The sequence below is a fragment of the Sparus aurata genome, chromosome 4 (assembly GCF_900880675.1).
Source record: "Sparus aurata chromosome 4, fSpaAur1.1, whole genome shotgun sequence".
Classification (NCBI taxonomy): Eukaryota; Metazoa; Chordata; class Actinopteri; order Spariformes; family Sparidae; genus Sparus; species Sparus aurata.
Window position 1 is genome coordinate 5,043,841 of NC_044190.1, and position 22,807 is coordinate 5,066,647.

The 22,807-nt window shown below is 40.9% G+C and overlaps 2 protein-coding genes across 5 annotated transcripts in view; one reads left to right on the top strand and one right to left on the bottom strand.

Annotated features, from left to right (window-relative positions):
• il16 (interleukin 16) overlaps positions 1–10,080 on the top strand; it is a 45,737-nt gene extending 35,657 nt beyond the window's left edge. For all 3 annotated transcript variants that reach the window (XM_030413635.1, XM_030413636.1, XM_030413637.1), the window contains exons 20-26: positions 686–1,860; positions 3,698–3,849; positions 4,104–4,269; positions 6,301–6,402; positions 6,662–6,893; positions 7,121–7,249; positions 7,566–10,080. In XM_030413635.1, the coding sequence (XP_030269495.1) occupies positions 686–1,860; positions 3,698–3,849; positions 4,104–4,269; positions 6,301–6,402; positions 6,662–6,893; positions 7,121–7,249; positions 7,566–7,732 (2,123 nt within the window). In that variant the 3' untranslated portion in view covers positions 7,733–10,080. The remainder of the gene's footprint in view (positions 1–685; positions 1,861–3,697; positions 3,850–4,103; positions 4,270–6,300; positions 6,403–6,661; positions 6,894–7,120; positions 7,250–7,565) is intronic.
• Positions 10,081–10,171: 91 nt separating this feature from the next.
• Positions 10,172–22,568, bottom strand: stard5 (StAR related lipid transfer domain containing 5). Of its 2 annotated transcripts, XM_030413639.1 has the most exons (6): positions 21,983–22,568; positions 21,344–21,393; positions 16,806–16,938; positions 16,247–16,364; positions 14,312–14,405; positions 10,172–14,172 (listed from the first exon to the last, which is right to left on the bottom strand). In XM_030413639.1, the coding sequence occupies exons 1-6, from the start codon at positions 22,070–22,072 to the stop codon at positions 14,022–14,024; spliced, it is 636 nt and encodes a 211-aa protein (XP_030269499.1). In that variant the 5' UTR covers positions 22,073–22,568; the 3' UTR covers positions 10,172–14,021. The 2 variants fall into 2 exon arrangements, with proteins under 2 accessions (XP_030269499.1, XP_030269501.1); XM_030413641.1 differs by lacking the exon at positions 21,344–21,393.
• Between the last annotated feature and the right edge of the window lie 239 nt (positions 22,569–22,807).

The window sequence follows — 22,807 nt, forward strand, 5'->3', positions numbered from 1 at the left end:
AGTCTACAGTTTTCCATCAAATACTAAATGAATCCAGTGGGATTTTAAATCCTCACATAGGAGCAGATAAAGACTTTTGTGTTGATGCTTAAAGCCAACAACACAGCAGCTCCTCAGCTCAGCTCTTAGCTTTGCACTGGCCCCCACATTTTTCCCCTTAAACTTTTTATTTAATACCATAATCAAGTCAAAATATTATTGGTCCAATTAAATAATAATCAAGTAACTTTCAAAGCTAATTACATCCTTTGAGCCTCTACTGCACTCAGTATCTACTGGTAATTAACAAAGTTAGCATGCTAACAAGCTTAAGTTGCTGTCCTGGTACATGGTTTACAAACTGCACCTTTTTCTCTTGTTTTTCTCCTCATGTTCCACTTACCCTACCTTTACTCCACGATACGTCAGAATTGTATTTTATTTCATAACTACTATTGTATCATGATATTACCTTGATGACAAGAGTATAAATTGTGGCAGAGGCCTGAATCACTACCTGCCTGACTACACATGTTTAAACTTTATTTCATTTTTTATTCACTGTTTATTTAACCAGGAACTTCATGAAATTAAACCAATTTTTTCAAGGGAAACCTGAAGAAGAGATCTGAGTATGAGTAAGTTAAAACAATGTTTGAAACACACATGTCTGATGTGTGTGCTCTTCTCTGTGGTGTGTGAACAGGTGATTCATCAGCTGTGTTCTGCTCACAGCCAAAGAGAGGAGCTCTGAGGAGACAGGCTCATATTGACCAACATACCCAAGAGCAGCTTCAGGATCCCTGGGTTCGCCTTTCAGAAAGCTCCCCTGAAGAGCTGTCTAAGATCCATCACCATCACCGGCACCACAACTCTGCAGACAGGTCACAGCCTACAACCGTCCACAGCCAGCCTGCCATCATGAGTGATGAAGAGAACACCACCGAGCTCAATGGCACAACAACAGACGTAGCTTCAGATCCTCCTGCCGACAAAAGTTCTGAAAACACATCTGAAACTCCTCCAGAAGCAAAGAAGGGGCCCCCGGTGGCACCCAAGCCTACCTGGTTTCGCCAGAGTTTAAAGAAAATTCGGAATGAGCAGGGCCAGAAGAAGCAAGACATACAACAAAATAAAACAGCAGAGCAGAGGCCGACTGGGGGCTTTACCAGAACCTTTGGAGGCAGGTCTGCCTCATCAACAGCCAACTTGTCAATCAAACAAAAGATTCACTCATTTGAGACTTTTTCCAGTCCAGAGGGTCCAGAGAAGGGGGACACCAAGAGGCCTGTGGCTCCTTCTACCTCTCTTCCCCTGGTGGAGAAGGAGTCCAGGAGTCACACAGCCCCACATGTAGATAATAGGAAGGGCAAAGATGAAATCCCAAAAGAGATCCAGCCAAATCAATCTCCAAGTGTAAGAATGACAGACAACACAACTGTGTCTGCTACACCCTCCACTATCACCTCCTCCCCGTCTGAAGCTTGTATTCAAACAACAGCCGAGTCCTCTGAAGATGAACCTCCCCCAGCCCAGTCCCCCACAGATGTCTACCTTTCTGACAGAACAAGCACTGTTCTGGTCTCAGAGATACAGGATTCTTATGATGACAGGAATGTCTTACCATCGAAGCAAGAGCCTGAGCTAGACAGAGAAAATCTTAGCAGGACCACAGAGTCCATGGTCCTACCTCCTGTGACACCTGTGAAAATCAGTCAGGCTGAAGGGGAAAGTCCTGCAGAGGGGATGGAGGAGGACGTAGCACAGAGCCAAGTACAGTTGGTGAGCACAACTCTGAGGGCTGCTCCACTCCCTGACAGTCACCTCCTCAGAGGCCCAGAGGAAGAGAGTTTAGGGAAGATCATCGCCTTCAGTAACCAGGTAATCTGCCATGTGAGAATCTATGGTAATGTACTTTGTTTGCGATTGACTTTGAACAGGAGATCATCTAACTTAATCGCATTACTTGTAAAAGTGTTTATTCGGCAAACAGTCTGATGACTTTACTCTACGTTAGCCGTAAGCTAGCAAGCGATGGCATACACTGAGATGTGTGTCTGTCTGTTAAAATTCAGGTCAGTCACTCAGCAGAGACTCTGGTTCTTCTTTTTCTCCTCTTCATGAAGTAAAGTACATTTCCCCTCCAGCTCCAGTCAGCAGTCAACATTACATCATATTAACACCCGACAGTGGAGGTCACCTCCCGGGATAAATGCTGCAGTCAGGTTGATAAACAGGAGTGAAGATAAATCCACTTTTTAATCCCAAAAGTTAAAAAGTAATATCTGAGCTCCCCTCCCATCTGTTAACAGCTCTGAATCGAGCAAAATCTGATGTGACTCTGGGTGTTTATTCCTCCACAACGTCTGGCTCTTCACCTGACTCTGTCCTCAGAGGGACTCCCTAAAAAGACGTACATTTTGTCCACGGCCTTATGTCCTGCAGCAGAAAGAGCACTGTGTGCCTGATGCATGTTCTCATGAATGCTGAGTTATTCATTTAAATTCAGAGCATGATGTTGTGCATGAAGTATTTCTATTACATAATTCTAAATCTAAGTAGTTTTTCTAAAACCAAACTGCAGCTGAATGTTGGAAATATTCTTTTAGAGACCTAAAGTCTACTGGTACAAAGCCATAAAACAAAACTCTTTTCAACACAGGTCACAAACGATGGTCAGCCACATAAAAGTTATCTGACCAAATTGTTCAACCAAATTCTCCGTCATCTCAGCTGGTAATTGCAGTTGTATAATACATCACCTAAAATCCTGCCCTCTCAAGGGTTTCCAGCAGAATACTGAACATGTTTTTACAATGCAGGATATTACCTTCCATGCACATACTGTACATACACAAATTCGAGGGAAACAATGTGCACTCAGAGCACAACCTGAGACGTTCATGGAGCTCAATGAAATCACACCAATTACCAAGTTTTTAAAGAGTGCCCTCCTCCAGAGCCGTCCAGCTCTGAGCAGCAGCTCTGCCCGTCCACTCCGCCCGACCCTCCCCACACAACACTAGACAAACATTTAGATTTGTTTTGTTTGAGAGACCCATAGTGGTAGAAATGATATACTGTGCGTTTAACTTGTGGTTAACATGAAGTTAACTTTACTGTATAGAAACAAGACTTAAAATGATGATGAACCAGAATTATCCTTTAATAAAGTAAAAGTTCTCACAAGAATTCCTTTATCAAATTAATTGCAGTTATTTGTAATATCACAATTACTTACTTATTTCCTTTATGTTTCATTCTTTATATGTTTTTTTATATTGCATCTTTATCTCAGTTTGTTATGCTGTCATGTTTTACCTATAATATTTTTGCACGCATTATTTTCTTAAATCTACGATTCAAATGTACCCAGAAAACATGGAAATTATGTTTAACAGCTCTGTTTGTAGACATTTAATTGTAAACATTATATATTGTAACGGGTTGGGGAAAGCCCATGGACGTTCAGGATCAGTGTGGGTGGGGTTTGGTGTGTGGTTCCCGCACCGTGAGTGAGGTGGTGGGTCGCCCCATGCTGAATAGTTCATTTTCTGTGTGTTAGATAAATGACCTAGCACTGATGCTGCTGCTGCTGGTCCTCCTCACTACAACATACATATGTTATTTATATCTCATCTGACTTTGCAGGATCCTCCTCCTGTTTGGTTCAGCAATAACCAGAGTTTTATTTAATTTGAGATGTTGTTTTTGCCAGGTTTCTCAAGCATTGATGCGTTCTCTTCCCATACACCCCTGCCGCGCTGCTTCAGACTCCCAAGACCTGCAGGAACCCTCTGCAGTGGACTTTACAAACCCACGAGACACTGATTCCACCCAGGAGAGCTCAGACAGGGGATTCTCTGTCAGGTAAGACTTGTGCACGTAGGTTTGGGTAGACATGACACCTCCCCCACCCTGTTTTATATTCATAAGGAAGTGGGTTCAGGTTAAAAAAAAAACTTCCTGTTTTATCTGGAGGCAGCAACAAGTTTTTACTCTAAAACATGTTAAATACAGCACAGTACACACTGTTGTGCATGCCAGCAGTGTGCACTGTGCTCAGAGGTGTCACACTGGCACTACGTCTTCATCTCCTACATGTTTTGTCTTTTTAAACACAGCTTGGCGACACTGAGGGAGTGTACCATTGAGCGAGGGGAGGGTGGATCTCGTGACGAGGCAGCAGTCACTTCTGCCTCTGTTCACTCTGTCATCTCAGCCATCCCTTCACAGGAAATACAGAGGATGGTGCAGGAAGTCAAAACTCTGGACGAAGAGACACTGAAGGTAAAGAAAACCTCAGAGACAACCCACCAATAACACATAGAGATTTGTTTAAAGTCGAAGCTACAGACTAACATCCACTGAGGGGTGAATATTACTTTGGTCATTCAATCTTATAACATGTATAACATTGTGACATAATGCAAACAGATTATAGATCCCCCACACAAATTCAAAAACACACAAATTGCACTTATCAGAGACCCAGGGCAGCAGACCCCACCACCAACCCACCAGCTGTTTAATCCTGACCAACCACCAAAAGTCATCTGTATATTGTTTTATTACTTTCAATTTTAAATGTTAAGATGTAGGTGTTGTTTTAATTTTGTCATCATTATGCTAGGTATCAAACTGTATTGGATAGAATGCTTAATGAATGTAGTGTTATTAAATGAATGGTAAAATGTAATGAGACTGATATCAGTCTGAACATTGCACTCCTTCAAAGGTCTCATTTCTTTATACAAGTATTATCTCCTCATGCCACAAAGAAGTTTGTTGTCGCAGCTTTCAGCAGAACATGATCTGTATGAAGCAGGTGTTGATCAGCTCATAAACAAATGGAGGATGAACTGATGGCGCCACATTCATCTTGTTGAAGCACAGTGTGTGGGTGAATCTTGTGCCCCCTGGTGACTGAAGGGAGGGTCAGACACTTTATGATCGAGAATACGACTGTATCTACTGCAAACTTTCATGCCAAATATTTTTAAGTTAAATATTTTGCAGTGCTTGTGTATTGGATACTAATATACTGTGCAGGCCAAATTAAAAAAAGGCCATGCCTTCTTGATACATTTGAATAACGTTATCTGGCACAAAGGGCTTGTAATTGGTGAGTTTTGTGCTGTTCATTTTGGTCAGTGTGTGTGTGTGTGTGTGTGTGGCCTGATGGAAACTTTACATGTCTACTGGCTGAATGGGAATCTCAGTTACAACTCACATAGCTGGCCACCTGAGAGTTGTCACGTGCTCAACATCTGCTGTGTATTAGAATCCACACTGAGCTCCTTCTGTGAATACAGATGATCTGAGCACACAAGGTGCCTCAGTGCACTGTCTGAAAGGATTTAACATGTTAAACTCTTTACCCCTCACATTCAAACCTCGTGAAGTCTGGCCTTGTTTTTATGACTGCACCATTACTTCAGATGTAGAACTGCACATATTTCATTTATCCTTCTGTACCAAGTTTACAAAGACATTTGTAATGCACAGTGTTTATCATTCAGCATTTAAGTATTCACTGCTTCACTGGATTCACTAGTTGGCACTAGTTACTAAAATGATCCCAAGCATAAAGCAATGGACATGTCTGAGTAGATTGATTGTATTTGTTTTCTAGCAGATGGTGTGTTATTGGGATTCTAGCAGTATGGTTCGAGGGACGTCAGTCATTTTGTACATTCATCCTCTTCCAGAGGCCAATCTGCTGACCTTTCCTGTAGTGCCAATGGCAGGTCAAAATTTCCATTTTGTCTGTGAAATATCTTCCCTACTTCACAGATTGGCACAATATATGGTTCATCCGGTTATCCGTGTGTTCTATACAATGAACTCTGAGCACCTGACTTCTCACTGCCACCATGAGGCTTAGAATTGGGGCTTTTTGTGAAAGATCTCAACAGGTGGATCAGGTTCACATCAGGATGAACTGTGATAACTTCAGTGATCCTTGACCTTTGCTCTAGCGTCATCATCAGCTCGTTTTCATTCGTCCAGTACTTTGGTTTATGACCTAACAACCGCATTTGTGACATTCTTATCAGCCTCAACCCTCATTACTCCTTACTCATCAACATATGTTAGAATGCTAACATGCTAAGCTAAGGTGGTGAACATGGTACATATCAGACCGGTTTAACGTCAGCATTGTCACTGTGAGTATGTTAACATGCTACTGTTAGCACTGAGTAGCCTCACAGGGCAGCAGCACTGTTCTTTACCCTTCAGTCCTTCTCTGGGTGTTGGTTTTGTGCTTGATTGTGTAGCATGTGCTGTCATTGTGATAAGGAATCATTGTTTCCACAGCAACTGGTTGACATCCACGTTGTGATCCTGCATAAAGAGGAGGGAGCGGGGCTGGGCTTCAGCATTGCTGGAGGGTCTGACCTGGAGAGCAAAGCTCCTACAGTAAGCAGCACTGACCAGATTCATACTGATCACACAAGAACAAGAGTTAGACTGACAGATCTGTCTGTCTGTCTAAGATTTTAATCTCATATACTGTACGTGCATTTGTTTTTATGCTAGTCTAAATCCTCCTACACTGGAATACAAGGCAAAGGGATGGTGATTGAAGTTCACTGCATCAGTTTTGCTCTTCTTTCTACTTGCATTTTCTTTCCACCACCACTGCTACCTGCTCTGACACTGACTGTCTTCAATCCAGGTCCACAGAGTGTTTCCCAGCGGCTTGGCAGCTCAGGAGGGCACCATTCAGAAAGGAGATGAGGTGTTGTCTATAAATGGTCAAACGCTGCGCGGCGTCACACACGCTGACGCAACCGGCGCTCTGCGTCAGGCCCGCGATCTGAAGCTGGCTGTGGTGGTGGTCTGCAAGAGAGCAGAGGAGGAAGGCAGAGAGGGAGGAGGCTGCAGGAGCACAGAGCCCAACCCTGCAGGTGAGTCACACCACAACACAAAAGGCTATAGTCCTGTCACCTCGAGTGTTTGAGCCGCTCCAAAACACAGCTTTTCAATGTATCCAGTTAATAAGCCCTGTGGTTCACACTTAATAAATTGCACATATATAAATTATACTAGTAAATATCTCGAGTTTGACATTTTCAGCAAATGTTTAAGTTAAGGTGTGCTGGCTACACTTGCCCTATTTGAAATTGTGTTGCAGTGGAGGAGCAGGGAGCTCCAGTGAGTGTGGAGCTGGAGAAAGGAGCTGGAGGAGTTGGGTTCACTCTTGAGGGAGGAAAAGGCTCAATCCACGGAGACAAGCCTTTAGTCATCAACAGGATCTTTACAGGTATGATTATGCCAACATTATATATCATGATCTCACTATATTTACAAAAAAAATACAGTCAATTCATAAGTTTAAGCTTTCATATTGACCATCACTAATAACTTTGCCTGCAACTACGTGAAACTGTAAACGACTGAAACTACTGAAATTCTTTGTCACAATTTTAATCTGTTTCATTTGGCTGTGGTGAACTGAACAAAGAGGTCTGTAGGAACATTTCAATGCTGAAACATACACAGTATATTCACACACGCTGTAGTTATGTGTATGTGAAAGATAGCAGGAGCTAATAATAACGTGTGTGTGTGTGTGTCAGGTGGAGTAGCAGAGCAGAGCGGTCTGCAGCAAGGAGATGCACTGCTGCAGGTCCAGGGAATCAATCTGCAGGACATGACTCGCTTTGAGGCCTGGAACCTGATCAAGAGTTTACCTGAAGGACCAGTCACAGTGATGATCAGGAAGAGGCAGGACAAGGCAGAATGAACAGCATGTGGGAGCCTCTGAAAAATGAAGAGACCAAAACAAACAGTGGCACTAGAGGCTCACCAATGTCAACAGTTTTTTAAAAGGTGCAATATTTAAGAATTGGCTACATGTAGAATTCATATTCCAAACCTAGGTGCATCACATCACCAGAGTAATCGCAACTGTAATTGGCATGAGCTACTTAGCTCAGTTAGCCGTGCAGCTGGTGACTCTGCCTGACTGGGAGCTACCAGGGTAGTGTTCCTGTTATTTACAATTAGACTATCACCCCATGAGGTACAGAGTGGCTCAGGGCTAGCTGATCAATAGATATCTCTTCAACACGACATATCATAACTATTATTCTGTTGCCATTCTGTTCATTTTAATACATTTTTAAATGTTTAAACTAAAATTCTTACATAGTGCACCTTGAACACAGAAATCAGGGATCAGCCCACATCAGAGAAAGTGGTTCAGAGAACAACTTCTGCATGAATTTTGATTATGTATACAGAATGTCACATTCCTGACCAGATTGAAAAGTTTATTAAAGAGTCAGTTTGGCCCATATAAAACCAAAACCTCAATTTTCTCACACTGGTAACTAGCCATGCAGATAGTTCCCTGTGAGTAATCCACAGACCCACCGTCAGTAGTTTCTCACCTTCAGCTGAAATCTGTTCATACAAATAAATAAATCATACTCTCACAAATAACTAACTGCTGTCCTTGTATTACTAACATTGTGTTCTGGATCATGTCAAACATGAACAATGGTGTTCAACAGGCAAAAAGATTTAAATCTGAAGTATATCCAGATATGTTCATCGCCTAATTACCAAATACAGCAGCTAGCCTGGTGTTTACACCCCGGATGCTATTCAGTAACAAAGCACACTGCTACTGGCTGATCAGACTATCAGGACATAGACACGGTATCTGCTCTGATTCAATGCAGCCTTGTTTTCATTTTACAGAGATATGTGGGTATACTGGTTCCCACTGACTGTGTCACCTTTAACAACCTTATTATGTTAAAACATGTTCAATTTCTATGTTCTGTCAAGTAGTAAAATGTAATACACATGAATTGATTGAATAGCTCAATTGTGCAAACTAGTCAGTACTTGGTTTTACTTTTTCATCTTTACACCTGCCGCAGCCACAATTGAAGAAACAGCTTATGGCTTTTTTGGTTTCATTGGAAAACTTGTTTTCATTCAACTTCACTATCTTGGGAAAGAGGTGGTGAGTGTGTTAGTGTTACTCTCCAAAAATACATTATTTAAAGTGTATAACAGTCAGAACTAAGGTTGAGTAAAAGGCAGTGAAACTTCCATTGTAAAACACTATTTTAAAAATATTAGTAAAAAACATTGAAAATCTTACATTGGAGGAAATATATTTCAAATCTTATTTCATACCACAGTTATGATGTAAAGCAGTTTTATCCACTCTACACATGACTAAACAGCAAGACACAAACCAAGCCATGTGAGCCTCTATGAAAGCATGACTGTAGCTAATGAGATGCAGGCTGTCCCTGATTAGACATTTCAGACATTTGCACAATCAAACAAGAACGGAAGAACTACAGGAGATACCAACGCAGCTCAACACAGAAGTCCAGCAACCAGATTGGACTGGATCGAACTGGACTGATGGAGGTTGACGTGCATTTGAAGTACAGGCGTTCACTAGTTTTGTTTTGACGCTCCTGTACCCGCTACTGTCTATGATGGTACAAAAAAACAACAGTTGCATCCAAGAGAAGAGAATTGTATATGTTACAGGTATATTTTCTTAGCAGTGGTATTGTATATGTAAAATCAGATGATTAAACCGCAGAATGCACTTTGGTTGACTCAGCAGCTTTGAGTTTGACTCTCCTGCCTTTTAACAAAGTTATCTGTCAAACCAAACTCAACTAGAATGTTTGATTTTGTGTCCCGACCAATCCTGAGCACGCAATGGGACAATTTAAGCAGACTTTTCAGGCAAATGGATGAATTATGTAGAGAAATTCTCTGCTTTCTGCGTGCAATACTGTGGATGTATTTGCATGATTATTTCCACAAAAGCACACAATATTATCAATGAGACTGTAAGCAAAGGGCAGATGATCCTGCCTTTAACACGTCTGTTGCTCAAATTCAAAGATGTTGGGTGAGAATAATTTCTCTACACAATGTAACTTGTGTTCATTTTTTGTGCTAAAAATGTCCTGTTGTGCACTGAGAATGTCTGTGTATGCAACCACAAAACAAATGTTTTTCTATGCTTAAAGATCAAATGTCAGAGTCACAGAAGTGTTACATTTGTTGTAAGAACTCAAAAACTTGAATAAAACTGTTGAAAACTGAGCCAAAATCTGAGTGATATTTCTTTCTCCACAACTGTAGATGGTTTTGAATGTGTGAAATCTACTGCAAGAAGAAGTAGTGGTGGACAACATGATGTTCCTATTAATCATTTTAATGCTGGTGAATTACAAATTAACCGGGTGCAGAATTGACAATATAAACAGTTTCATGTGGTCTGACAAAACATGTAAAACTCCATGTTGAGAGCAACAGAACAGCAGATCTCATACAAGCAGTAAGTGATCAACATTTGACATGTATCAATTTTAAATATATTCTTGTTGTTGTATTAAATTAGCCAGGACGACGTCTGATCCGTGTGACACAGGACACAAGAAATATCTGAACTGTTTGTTGGAGCACAAGTTGTCAGAACAATCCACAAGGAAAAGTTGGATCGGTATCTGAATCTCAATCACAAAACACAAAATTTGGTCTCATTAGTGGTTAAAAAGTCCACCACAGTCACAATTTACTGCTTAAAGGGTTCAACCAGGACTGGCTTCACCATAATTTACATGCTCTTTCACCAGCTTGTCATTGTGGATACAGCACGTTGTTGGCCAATGTTCACTGAGGTCAGAAAATACACAAGGTGTAAATCAATACAGGACCACAGGCTACCAAGAAATTATATTTTCCTACTGATAAGAAGTTGTATTTTCTGTCAGTGGACTCTGTAGTGATGAGGATGAGTCCAGACATGTTGAAAAACTAGGGAGAATTCAGTGACAGGTGCTGATGATTCTGCAGATACAGTAAGTCACAACTTTCAGCAGTAGCCCTCACAGAGACGACCCAGCAGGTGGTCTCTGTGAACTGGATAAGGACCCAATTTCCATCAGGTATTAAAGGGGAATTCCAGTATTTTTAAACATAGGCCTTACACCAAGCTTTGGTGTGTAAATGATTCATACAAACCAGAAGTGTTGGAATTGGTCAAGTAGACTGCCTTGACTAATAGCTGCAAGATAATCATTTGGGACAACTCTGACTGTCAAAGTCATGTCTGCTAAAGTGCTTGTCTCTGCAATGTTGGTTTAACACTAAGTGAAAGTGAAGAAGCCTCTTAGATTATAGGTGAGACGTCATCAAGAAACTGAAACAAGTTTCCTACTACGACATAGCACTGAGAATTTAACACAAAGGTTTAACTCCAGAGGAATCATTTCTCTGATGTTGTCAGATAATTAGCCCGTCACTGGCTACAACAAGCACTGTTAGCGGGAGTGACTTTGACAGAATACCCAGCTGTGAAAAAAACAATTAACTGGACTGATTCCAGAACTGTTGGTAAGTATGAATAATTAACAGTACAAAATATGTCAACATTTGGAACATGGGTTTAAAAATATTGGAACTCCCTTTTAAGGATGCCATCTGTATTTGTATTTGGGTGTAAGTGTAATGCATGCAGGACGCAACAAATGTCTTTATCCAGATCAAGTAATGAGTTACAGATCACGTGTTAAAGGTAGAAATGGGCTCAGGAAGTCACTAAGGTGATCAGCATTGATTCACTTTGTATTCGTCATGTGACTGTGTTTCTTCTACCAAGCAGCTACCTGTATTTACATCGAGACACTCTAAAACATTGTTAGAAAACAAAACATCTGGGTCCATTCAAACATTACACAGATTTAAATGCTTTTACATCCACATGTAAGCAATAATCCCTCAATCTCTTACAGCTTGGAACTTGTGGAATGCATTTGAGAGGTCTTTCATAAAGATTACTGTCTGCACTGTGAGGTAAAATGATGTTACAGGTAAAGCGCCAAGACATTTTAAAAGGAACGGTGATACTAAAAAAGACTAGTTAAAACATGTCACCCTGTATGGCTTATCATACACACAAAGGCTCTGGAGAAGGTGGGTAGGCCAACAGTTCAGAATCAGATCCTTCATCCAGCATTGCCTGACTCAGATACTCATCTTCATTCATTTCATACAAAGGGATTTCTGAATCAAGTTCTGAATATGCTAAAGCGGTATATATTTGATCCAGTCAGTTCAGTGAGAAAATCCATAGCTCATCAATAAGGAAGTGTCCACTTGAACCTTAATGAAGATGAAGATTCCCTTAAAGGGCAGTTACACAGTGTCCATCAAACCACCAACATGAAGTATTCGAGCCAACAGAACATTAAAACTTGTATGTTACAGTACTATTGTGTGTTTTCTGAGTACCTGATGAGGATTCTGGCAGTGGTAGATTAACTAACATTTGTATATAACGCTTATGTAAATATAATGCAGTAGCAACTGGCATGTTGTTAAGTTATTTAATACAGACATGATGTTAGATGATTTTCTTTCAAGAGCTGTTAGGCTGATTTTAGTGCGCAGGTACAGCGGAGAGACTGTGTCTGACCTGAAAAAGTCTTTAGGTTAAACAACAACACAGCAGGATACAGTGGAGGGACCTCTGAGTGTCTGTAGTGTTACACTAGAGTTAAAGACTGCTCTTATCTGGACAAGTAAAAATACTCTCATTGGCACCTGTCTTATCGGGAGTACATCTCCCCATTTCTTTTTCTCCATACAAAACCATCAATGTGCAGACACTGAGGCCACTTTATAAGAAACTGAACTGGATAAATACTGTATGTACATGACTTGGACTTTAACAAGTGGAATACATCTACAACATATTCCAGCACATGATGTGGATTTTAGAGACTCTGTCCACATACCTGTCCATCTCACCTGCTTTATATAACCTACAGAGTGTGAGATTTCAGCAGTTTCAGCAGTCTAAGTGACATCAACTTGGGTGAGACATCAAGTTTGATGTATGTAGACTATCAGATGGTATACGAGTGCCAACGACCATCTCTGAACCTCTCGCACAGTACAAAGGACCAATGATATCAAACCAGTGCTCACTTTAACAGAATCAGCCACTGAAAAATGCCTACTGAATTAATTAAAATCCTACATCATGTAATTTTACTTAATTTTACTACAACTATCGTATATCTAATTGTATCTTAAAACATGATTGCCATTTGTCCATGTTACATGGGATTTTTACCCCCACATTAAATGCCATTGATTAAGAAAGGTCTGGTAGCAGACCTGGAAAATCCAATGTAAGCTGTTGTCTTCCTTGGTAAGCAAAGGTCAGAAAGGTTGGAGAAGCTAGCTAAAACAGTCTCTGTTGAGCTTGTGAGACAAACTACAGGAAGCTGGTTTGATTCTTGACTTAAAACTGAATAAGGAGTTTTAGGTTTTGTACATAGATAAAAAAGGGGGGGAAATGTTCTTTAGAAACAAGTGCAATGAAAAAAGGGGAAGACATTTTTCTGCTCAATAGTGCACAAAAAGATTTGTCCTGTTCAAAGGCGTTCTTTAAGAAAGAAATAAAGCTGCCTTTGTGTAAAAAGGCCACCTGTGCCTTCCCACCTGTGCTTCAGTTAGCTGATACAAGATCTTCATGCTTTACAGGTGAGCGGAGATGAGTTCAACTATGGCATTTCAAGTACAACACAAACAACTAAATATGAGGTATGAGTCAGAACTGCAAACCAATAATCTGATACCAGCATAGGGTAAATAAGGTCCATGCAACATGCATGTTTACAGTACACACTGAAGTATGCAATTATAAGGAGAGAAAGTGTCTGTTGTCTCATGATTCAGGTAGAAAGTAAACATATTTTGTATGTTAAGCACATGTACAAATATAGATTTTACATAAAATTAAATTTCAATTCCTACTGTGGGACTTTTCAAATGTTTAAACTGCTTTTAAATAAGGAGGCAGGCTGACTCCTGCAGGAACAAAGGAACAGAGGAGGGTACATTAAACAGAATTGTGGATTGGATCTATTTAAAAGATGCAACTGTTTGATAATCTCAGTGTAAAATGGAATGAACATGTGGCCTCATCAGTCCGCAGGCCTTAGGTCTGAAGGTAGATTTCTTAGCTCTTGTTGTCAAAGGTCCTTGAGTGATTTGACAGCCTTGGCCAGGTTGCCGTAGAACTCAGCCATGCTGGATGGGAAGAACGAGTCGACGACGGAGCGAGGGAGGAGGCCACCCAGATCCGTCTGAAAGAAACTGAACACCTGGGTTTTGTTTGGCTCTCTGCAAATGAAGTGGAAGAAACACACAGGATTACATGTGACACACAGAAGAGAAGCACAAGTAACACAGTGGAGATGGACTAAAGCCAGCATATCCTCTACAAACACACACTGCACATGTTCAGTGTGTTGGTACTCACCCTGAGATGGGGACACAAACACAGCCACATCGATGGTTGAATCCTCTCACGTAGCCGGACTGGGGAGGACAGCCAGGGTGACTCACGTTGACGGCTGTTTGACATGACACAGAGAACATATGATTCTCTACATGATATTGATCTTGTGAGGGGCTGCTGTCTAACCAGAGCCACTGAGTTCAACAGAGAAAACATCTGGTCTTTGGGTAAATACATGTATTTACTTTGAGGTTGAGAAATATATGAGAAGACCAATATGTTTCTTATATGTGTCTATTCAGTATGAAGCTTCAGCTAAACTTAACTAACCATCTCCTGGCTGGAGTCCCATATTGAATGGACAGATATGTAAAGTGTATAAATCATCTCTATGCCAGGAATGAAATAAGTGTATTCACCAATTAAACATGACAGTGGGTGCTCTATGTGGGCTGGCTGAAAAAGCACCAAAATATTCACTCTACAATACAGAAAAACACTAGTGTGTGGCCACTGCCAGACAAAATGGGCATGCAACTGAAGCAAAACTGAGATTAACAGACAGTACATTCATGTTGAGATCGACAGACTGATAGATTGTCCTGTCTCTGTTTATCTTTAGCTCTCTCCCCAACACTTCAGTCAGAGCAAGCCAGGGACATAGTGGTTTTTTACTTGCTCAGAACATTGAAAGGCAATGTTGGGAAGCCCTGAGAGGCAAGTGAAGAAAAAAAAAGATCTAAACTGTTCTCTCTCTCCTCTCTCTCCCCTAAAGAGTCACAGTCTCATCAGTGGTTTGGTTCTGTAGCGTCAGACCTCGAACAAACCACAGTCCGCTGCAACGTTTGTTTAAAGGCTGTTGTAACTAAAGACAGCGGACCGACACATTTATTTCAGCCTCTCAAACAGACGCATGTATCACAGTAGGACACTTGTTGTTCACTACGAGATGTACAGACTGCAGCAGCCCACAAACAACTGCTATAAAGCAGCCAACATTAGTGGAATCATTTAATCATTGTGTCCCGTATGAGAAGAAAGAGTCCCGGTGGACCGTTGTTACAGATGCAGTCATGTTGCATATAGTTAAAGATATGCTGCCCGTATATACAGTGGAGAAGCCGGAGGTTCATCCACATGCTGAAAACTTTCGACCCAGGTTTGTGCTACGAAGTCACAACAGGCCATGTTTGAAGCCAGAGGAAGCAGACAGACTCATCTTCCTGGCCAAAAATGTGTAAAACAGACAGCAAGCAGACAGCTCATGTCCTGTTCATCTACTACATGTCATGTTCACTGTGCAGCATGCAGATGTTTACTGATGTTTACACATCTGCAGGGATAGAAAATACTGTTTGTTAAACAAAAGGTACCTGCTGCAAAAAAGTATTTAATGAAAGTTATGTTCACACATCGTTTGTGAAGATCTGTTTTTATTAAAACATGCAGTCTGACATGTTAAATCTATGTTTACAAAAGTATTTTATCAAAGAGACGCATCTTTTTCGAGTGAGTTTGAAGCTGCACTGTTTAAATTGGCAGGGCACTTTTGTTTACAATAAAAGCATTCAAATAAGAGCAATGCTTTTAATAATTTCTTTGTCATTTGTAGTTTGTTTTTAAGAAGGAAAGAAAAATCTACTAAAATCGTAAATTGAGTTTGGTGTAAAAAAAATAATAATCGGAGATTAAATTCTTATCACCATATCATCTTATGGCCATATCACCCAGCCCTAAGTGATAACACTGAAAGATGGAATAACATTAATACGTGTAATCTATATGTTTTTCAGACCCTTAGTGTATCCTCAGCCAAGTTAAACGTTAAACCTTGAATCCACTATCCCTCCTGTAAATAAAACAGTCCAGTCCCTACTCCATGGCACAATACATCTGAGACAGTACAAAAGAATCAAGAACAGGAAGCAGAAGAAATAAGAATGAGTCATTACGCACCATTTGATGAAATGGTGCCATCTTCGTATTGCTTAACTAAAATAACATCTACAAAGTCTCGTGGAGCTATGATACCCATAGCTGCGGAAGGCGTGACTGTTCGGCAGATAGAGATGTCCTGCACAAGAATCGGAGACAGAGGAATGTACTCAAAGATTGAACAGAACAAAGCAAAATCAAAAATGGATATTACCGAATCCAGCTGCACTGGACAGTTCTTAATTTTAAAAGATGAGGTTTCATCCTAATAGATCAGGCTGGCAATGGTAACTAACAAAATGTAATCACAAGCTGAGATAAGTGAAAGTTGCCCCTCGTCTTCCTTTAATGTGCTTTGTACATACACATGCCTCATGGTTTGATAACCTTACTGTGTTACTGAGGTTAATTTTGGATATTAAAGTTTTGGAAGCCACCGATATGTCAAGACACCCAGTGCAGCTCTAGAAATAATCTCTGATGGATATCAAAATAAATCTGACAACTATATGGAGTGAAAACTGGGTTAACCATTACAGAATGATCATGACAAACCAGAAGAGATCAGTTAGTTACGTACCTCTGTGATTTGTTCCAAAAGCTCAAACCTTTTGACATTGTTGTCCCACTTGACCCTGAGCCCATTGGGCACTGGTTTCAGACACTCCCACACTTTTTCCGGGGTGCCGCTGACAATACCCTCGCCCTTATAACTGCAGAGGAGTCAGACAATAGAACAGTCAGTTAATCAATACTGTACACACTGCATATCGTGAAGATACTGTACCGTGATCTTTTGGTATTTTTATATCCCCATTAATTTCTGAAACCAATTAGTTAATGATTTTAGACCACATCATCCTTAAAGATCCAGTGTGTAGGATTTTGGGGTTGCAGTATGCAGCTGACTGAACACCCCTTTCACCAACAGGTTTGATAACAATAGCTCACAAAATGCTATGGCAAAGTGAGATGTACTGATATTCAGAACAGTCAGGACGGTGGATTATTGAGGTACTACAGGACAATGATTTAAACCAGGAGTCTCACACTAGTTTCATTCACTCTGTGGGAAAAAAGAACAAGAAGGAACCGTTTGATGAAGAGCTGCAGGCGACAGGCTGCACACCTCTAACTTCTCAATGAGCTAACAGCTCCTTTACCTTCATCAACATTATCAGGTTCTCTATTATGACTTGAGTTTAATACTGACATATTGCCAAACAGGAACTTTTGCTTTTTGCTTTGACATCAACTCCTCCACAACTGTCTTTTACATTCTGCTCTCCTCCACGCTAAAAGTTAAATGTGACTCCTATAACTCTCTGAGCTCTGACTCTGCTGCTTCACCCGCTGCTGGAGTAGATGCCTCCATGAGTTTGTAATCGAAGCATCTGTCGTAGGACTTTTTATTTATTTATTTTTTTTTTTAAAGTAAAATGACAGTGGGCAAGTAATGCAACTAATGTAAACCCAACCACCATGTAGCACCGGGAACACCGATTACCTTGGCAAGCCTAGTGCAAGGTTTAATATGCTTGCAAATTTATGTTGGTAGAAATTGACATTTTAAAAACTAAAGTGCATAAAGACGTTTACTTGCTGTCAGGTGTCAGGCAAGAAATTAGTACAAATGTATTTCATTATTTAGTTCAGTGCAAATTTTGGATAAATGTTTTAAGAGCAGGGGAAAAAAAGATCTGCACAACCTGTTAAACGCTTATCATTTAAAAATGTATACTAACTGCTGTTTGCAATGTTGGAATTATATGTAAATAATCGAGGTAAAACCAGAATCTTCATAAATTATTCTGCTTTCTTGTAATACACAGCGCTGCAGAGGCACTTCTACGAGATGACAATACCAGCAGTGGCCCCAAGCTAATTTGATTTTGAGAGCCCAGATTTAACCCCAGATTAACAGTACACACCTTCTTCTCTACATGGCTAATCTCTAGGGATGTACTGATACACCCAGTGTCATGATATTGCTATAACAAAATGCTGCGATACTGCTGTGGGACTGTGACAATTCCCATCATGTGGTTATTTGCTCGTAAAGTTCATAGATCTCACGAGGGAAATCAGTATGAATACATTCTCCTCTTTCCCTTTGTAATCATATTGTTATTTGAACAGCAGAGGATGCAATCACACTGCTCAAGAAAACAGATTTGTTCTCATAAGACCTGACTTACTCTGTCCGTGATTGGCTGGCTCCATTTGTTTCACTCTAAAGAGTGGTATTAGCATCACCCTGGTTCCATCAACAAAAAGCCTGAGGGATTTTCTTTAATTAGATTAAGAATATCACTGAAAATAATCTCTGTGACAAACACAAATTGATGATACTTCAGGTTTATCTTTACATATGAACATCACTTTGAGATTTTTAAAAAGTAAATTAAATCTCAAGCAATAAAAAGCTAATGCTAGGCTATAAACAGACTAGATCACGGTCACATGACTCAAATATCACCACAACTAAACTTTTTACTGCACAATTACTATCCAGGTTTTCTATAAACTGATCAGTGTACAAGTTGTAAAGTCAGAGTTAGAATAGTGTGTAACTAAAGTGGCCTGTAAAGACGGACTAGTGAGTAGATGAGTCTCTGTGTTCGCTGTGAGGACGTTTAATGTCCCCGACAACCTCTGTAGTCTCACTCAGACACTTGTTAGCAACCGCTAACTGTTTTTAACACATGAAGAGCTTCATGATTAAACTGTGGGACATTAATGATGATTTTATGTAGTAGGACAAAACGCGTAAATATCTTCAGCCTGTGGTAAGCACCCACCTTTTTCACACATTTAACTGAATATCAATTCGTAGACCTCAGACTTTCAGACAAGGGAACCAGAAGTGCAAAAATGTGAACTGATTTCTGGGTTTTAGGACTACAGACTACACCACTCTATGCTCGACTCAAAAGCCGTTTTTAGACAGAGCACCAAGCCGCCAATTTGCCCGTCCTTTAGGCGGCCTGGTCCGCGGTTTTAGACAGAGGCCGGCAAATTGGGGGTCTGTTTTGGTCTCCCGATTTTCCGCCTCAGAGGGTACACTAGCCCTTTTTAGATAGAAAAGGCGGCACATTTGCTCCAAGGTAAGGGCGGCAATGTGCCGGCCTGTCTTTCTAAAACCGAGGCGTAACATTCCTCCTTTTCCAAAAGCCGCCTCTGAGGTAGGCGTAAACATGTAACGTGACATGAAGCTCGAAGTTGGGCTGTGAACGGTGAAAATAGAATTTGTCTTCAAAATTTCCACCTTGCCTGCTATCTAAAAACGAGGCGGCAATGTGGCGGCCTCTGCGTGAGGTGGGCGGAGGTGTCAATGACCTGCGCTGTTGTGCGACCCACAGCCGGGGAGTTTTAAAACCAGGAAACAGCTGATCACAGCAGTCAGTCCTTCATCTCACCCGCGGACATTAAGATGAGCAACTGGACAGCCGCTGAGATCCAGGAGATGCTAGCATGTCCTCGATCTCAGCGGCTGTTTTGTTGTGTTAGCTTGTTGTTTTGTCGGCAGGCTAAGGCCGGTCGCTACTTTCAAATTAAAATCCCCCCGCAAAGAACCCAGTTCTTAACTCCAATGGGGTGCAATGTAAAGCTCTTATTTTGAAGACAAATTCTATGTCACTGTTCACAGCCCAACTTCGAGCTTCACGTCACGTTACATGTTTACGCCGACCTCAGAGGCGGCTTTTGGAAAAGGAGGAATATTACGCCTCCATTTTAGAAAGACAGGCCGGTAAATTGCCGCCCTTACCTTGGAGCAAATGTGCCGCCTTTTCTATCTAAAAAGGGCTAAAGACAGATGCATGAGCTTTTGGTATTTTTACATCCCTATTAATTTCTAATACCAACTGGTTAATGATTTTAGACCACATCATCCTTAAAGATCTGGTGTGTAGGATTTTGAGGTATTAAAGGTTGAGGTTGCAGTATGCAGCTGACGAAACACCCCTTTCACCAACAGGTTATGGTAACAATAGCTTACAACATGTTGGATAAAGTGAGATGTACTGAAATTCATTTTAGGTCAGATTTTATTTGTACAAAAAATGTCTGTCCAGTGACAGTGCACTAGTTTGAGAATTGTTAGAGTGAGCGAAGTTTCTGTTTCATTATAAACATACAACTGAATTTTACGTTAAAGAATGTTACAACATGTTTATGTATGCCATTATTTACAGTTTTAAGAAAAACCTTGTGAATTAAAAAACAGAAATCATAATTGGCCAAGAAAATCTCAATCGATCTCTAGTAAACATGGTGGTGCTACAAGGCAGACCGTTCAGAAAAGGTGTTTCTCCCTCTATAGATATAAGTGGCTCAGTCTAAGGCAATGAAAGCACAAGAGTTATTAGTTTCAGTTAGTTAGTTAGTTAGTTTTAATGAAACATAATTATGAACAATATATATATCTCAAGTCATGTTATTTCAAATTCATTCACAGCTATCTGAAGTCCTGCACAAGGCGCCCTGCCGTTTAAATGAACAGTACCTTCTGGGAGCAGCGGATAACTACTTTTTTAAAGTTGCCGGAAGTTCTACATTTTTATGAAATTAAGTGTTAAATAGCTCTATAATCCAAAAGTAATCATTGTTGTGGAGTGTTTGGTGAGTAACCCATGGCTCTCCTCCGGCTCATGTAGTAAAAGAGAAATCAAATGTTCTGGTCTCTCACTTTATCCAGTCCACAACTGGACTTAATAAAGGGGCAGTCCTGTCCGTTGGTGAATGCACAGAGAGCAGGATCCTCCCGTTTGTTCCTGGGTCTTACCGCTGTGCGTTCATGTGGTGGCAGAGAGGAGGGAGCTGATTGTTAACTGCAAAACTCACAGAAAACTAACCACTGCTGTCACAATTTCATTCCTGAGGGGTATCTTGCTGCAAAGGGCTCTTATTTGTTTTTTTATCATGCTATGTGGTGCAGATAGCATTAAAACTTTTTCTTGTTTGTAGGCACAAGACACCAGAGCTATCCTTGTGCTTATACCATAGACTTGCAGAACAGCAAAGTATTCTTTTATTGACTGTCTGCAGATTTCACCATTGAGTTGAACTGAAATCAAAACTAGATGAGAAAGAAAAACAGAAGATGAGTTCTCTCACACATTCCCGGGGAACTCAGACGAGGGACGCCACGACACAACCACGTCATTCTGTCAAAGAAAAGAGTACATTTAAAGTGAGCAACATTTGCCTTTGTCTCATCAGCCCTGGTACATGCAGTTCGTTAGACTCTACCCACTGCATGCTTCAAAACAACACAGAATAAACATTATATCTTTCTGTATTCTACTTGAGGAGCAAGTGTAAAAGGTTACCGTCATGTTAACCATCATGTGGCACCAGTGGCTGACCTTTGTCCACCAACCACTGATGCTGTGATGAGTCAAACAAGGCACACATTTATTTGAGAAGGTTCCATGTTTTAATTGGTCACACTCCTGCAAACACTTAAAAACATTGTGACCTGCATCACAGTTTGGACCAACAACAAACCAAGAGTTCACACTGTCTACATTCTTACACTTGCTTGTCAGATGGGAGGGTTAAGGTTAAGTTTCGTAAAAGTTGTTAAGCCTTTCCTGTCAGGTGTCTGTGAGCAAGGCTAACGTACATCATGCGAGACAGTGAACCTACCTGACGGATCTCTAACATCATATTAAAGACCAGCATGTGTCAGCACGGAAACCAGCTACATATCATTCAATATCATGTCAGACAGTGATAAAAGCAACCATTTACCGATTTCTTGCAGACTTTCCATCCGGACTCATCCCTTTTGTAGCTCATCAAGCAGTCCGCCGCTGCATTGGCTTTGTGCTCATAATCCATAATATCTGATGAAGAGTGATGAAGATATCTTCTTGACCTGATTCACTTTGAGGACGAGCTGACGTTACAGCGGCCAAAGGGTTACACACAACACTGTTATCTCTGGACCCAAGAGCAGTCAGTCACACTGTAGCTGGGCTATATAACAAGTAGCATTACCTAACGTTAGCAAGTACAACTAGACCTGCTCAGGTGAGCGCTCGCCGCCACTACACAGCTAACGTTAGCCAAAATGAATGAAACGTGCTACGCACTGCCTGCATCATTAACTAACAGGCAGCTAGCTCGCACCTACGACTCATGTGAATAGAAACAAAACGTCAACAACTCGGTCAGCTACTGCAGTATGAAACCTGTCTGCCGTAGAGCCACACTGCAGCCGACGTCTCTGTCGGTTAAAACGTTAAAATCCAGAAACAGTTGAATGAATAAACACGACGGGAATGTTAGCAGCGGCGACAACTCACCCGAACAATCACTTCCGCTTACGGCTTTCAAAATAAACCCCTATTCACAAACTCGAGCGTGTATGAAAATGTACCATGTGCTACGAAAACACTTTCACTATATTTACAATAGTATTCGATCATTTAATAAAGTCTTGTACCTGTGGTCTGCATACAATTCAATATTTAACCGAGGGTGAAGTTCCATATATTTTATTTTGAAGGCAGACTCTTCTTCTTCTACTCTGGTTGACTTCACGCACCTGTAGCTGGAGTCCTCGCTGTTGCA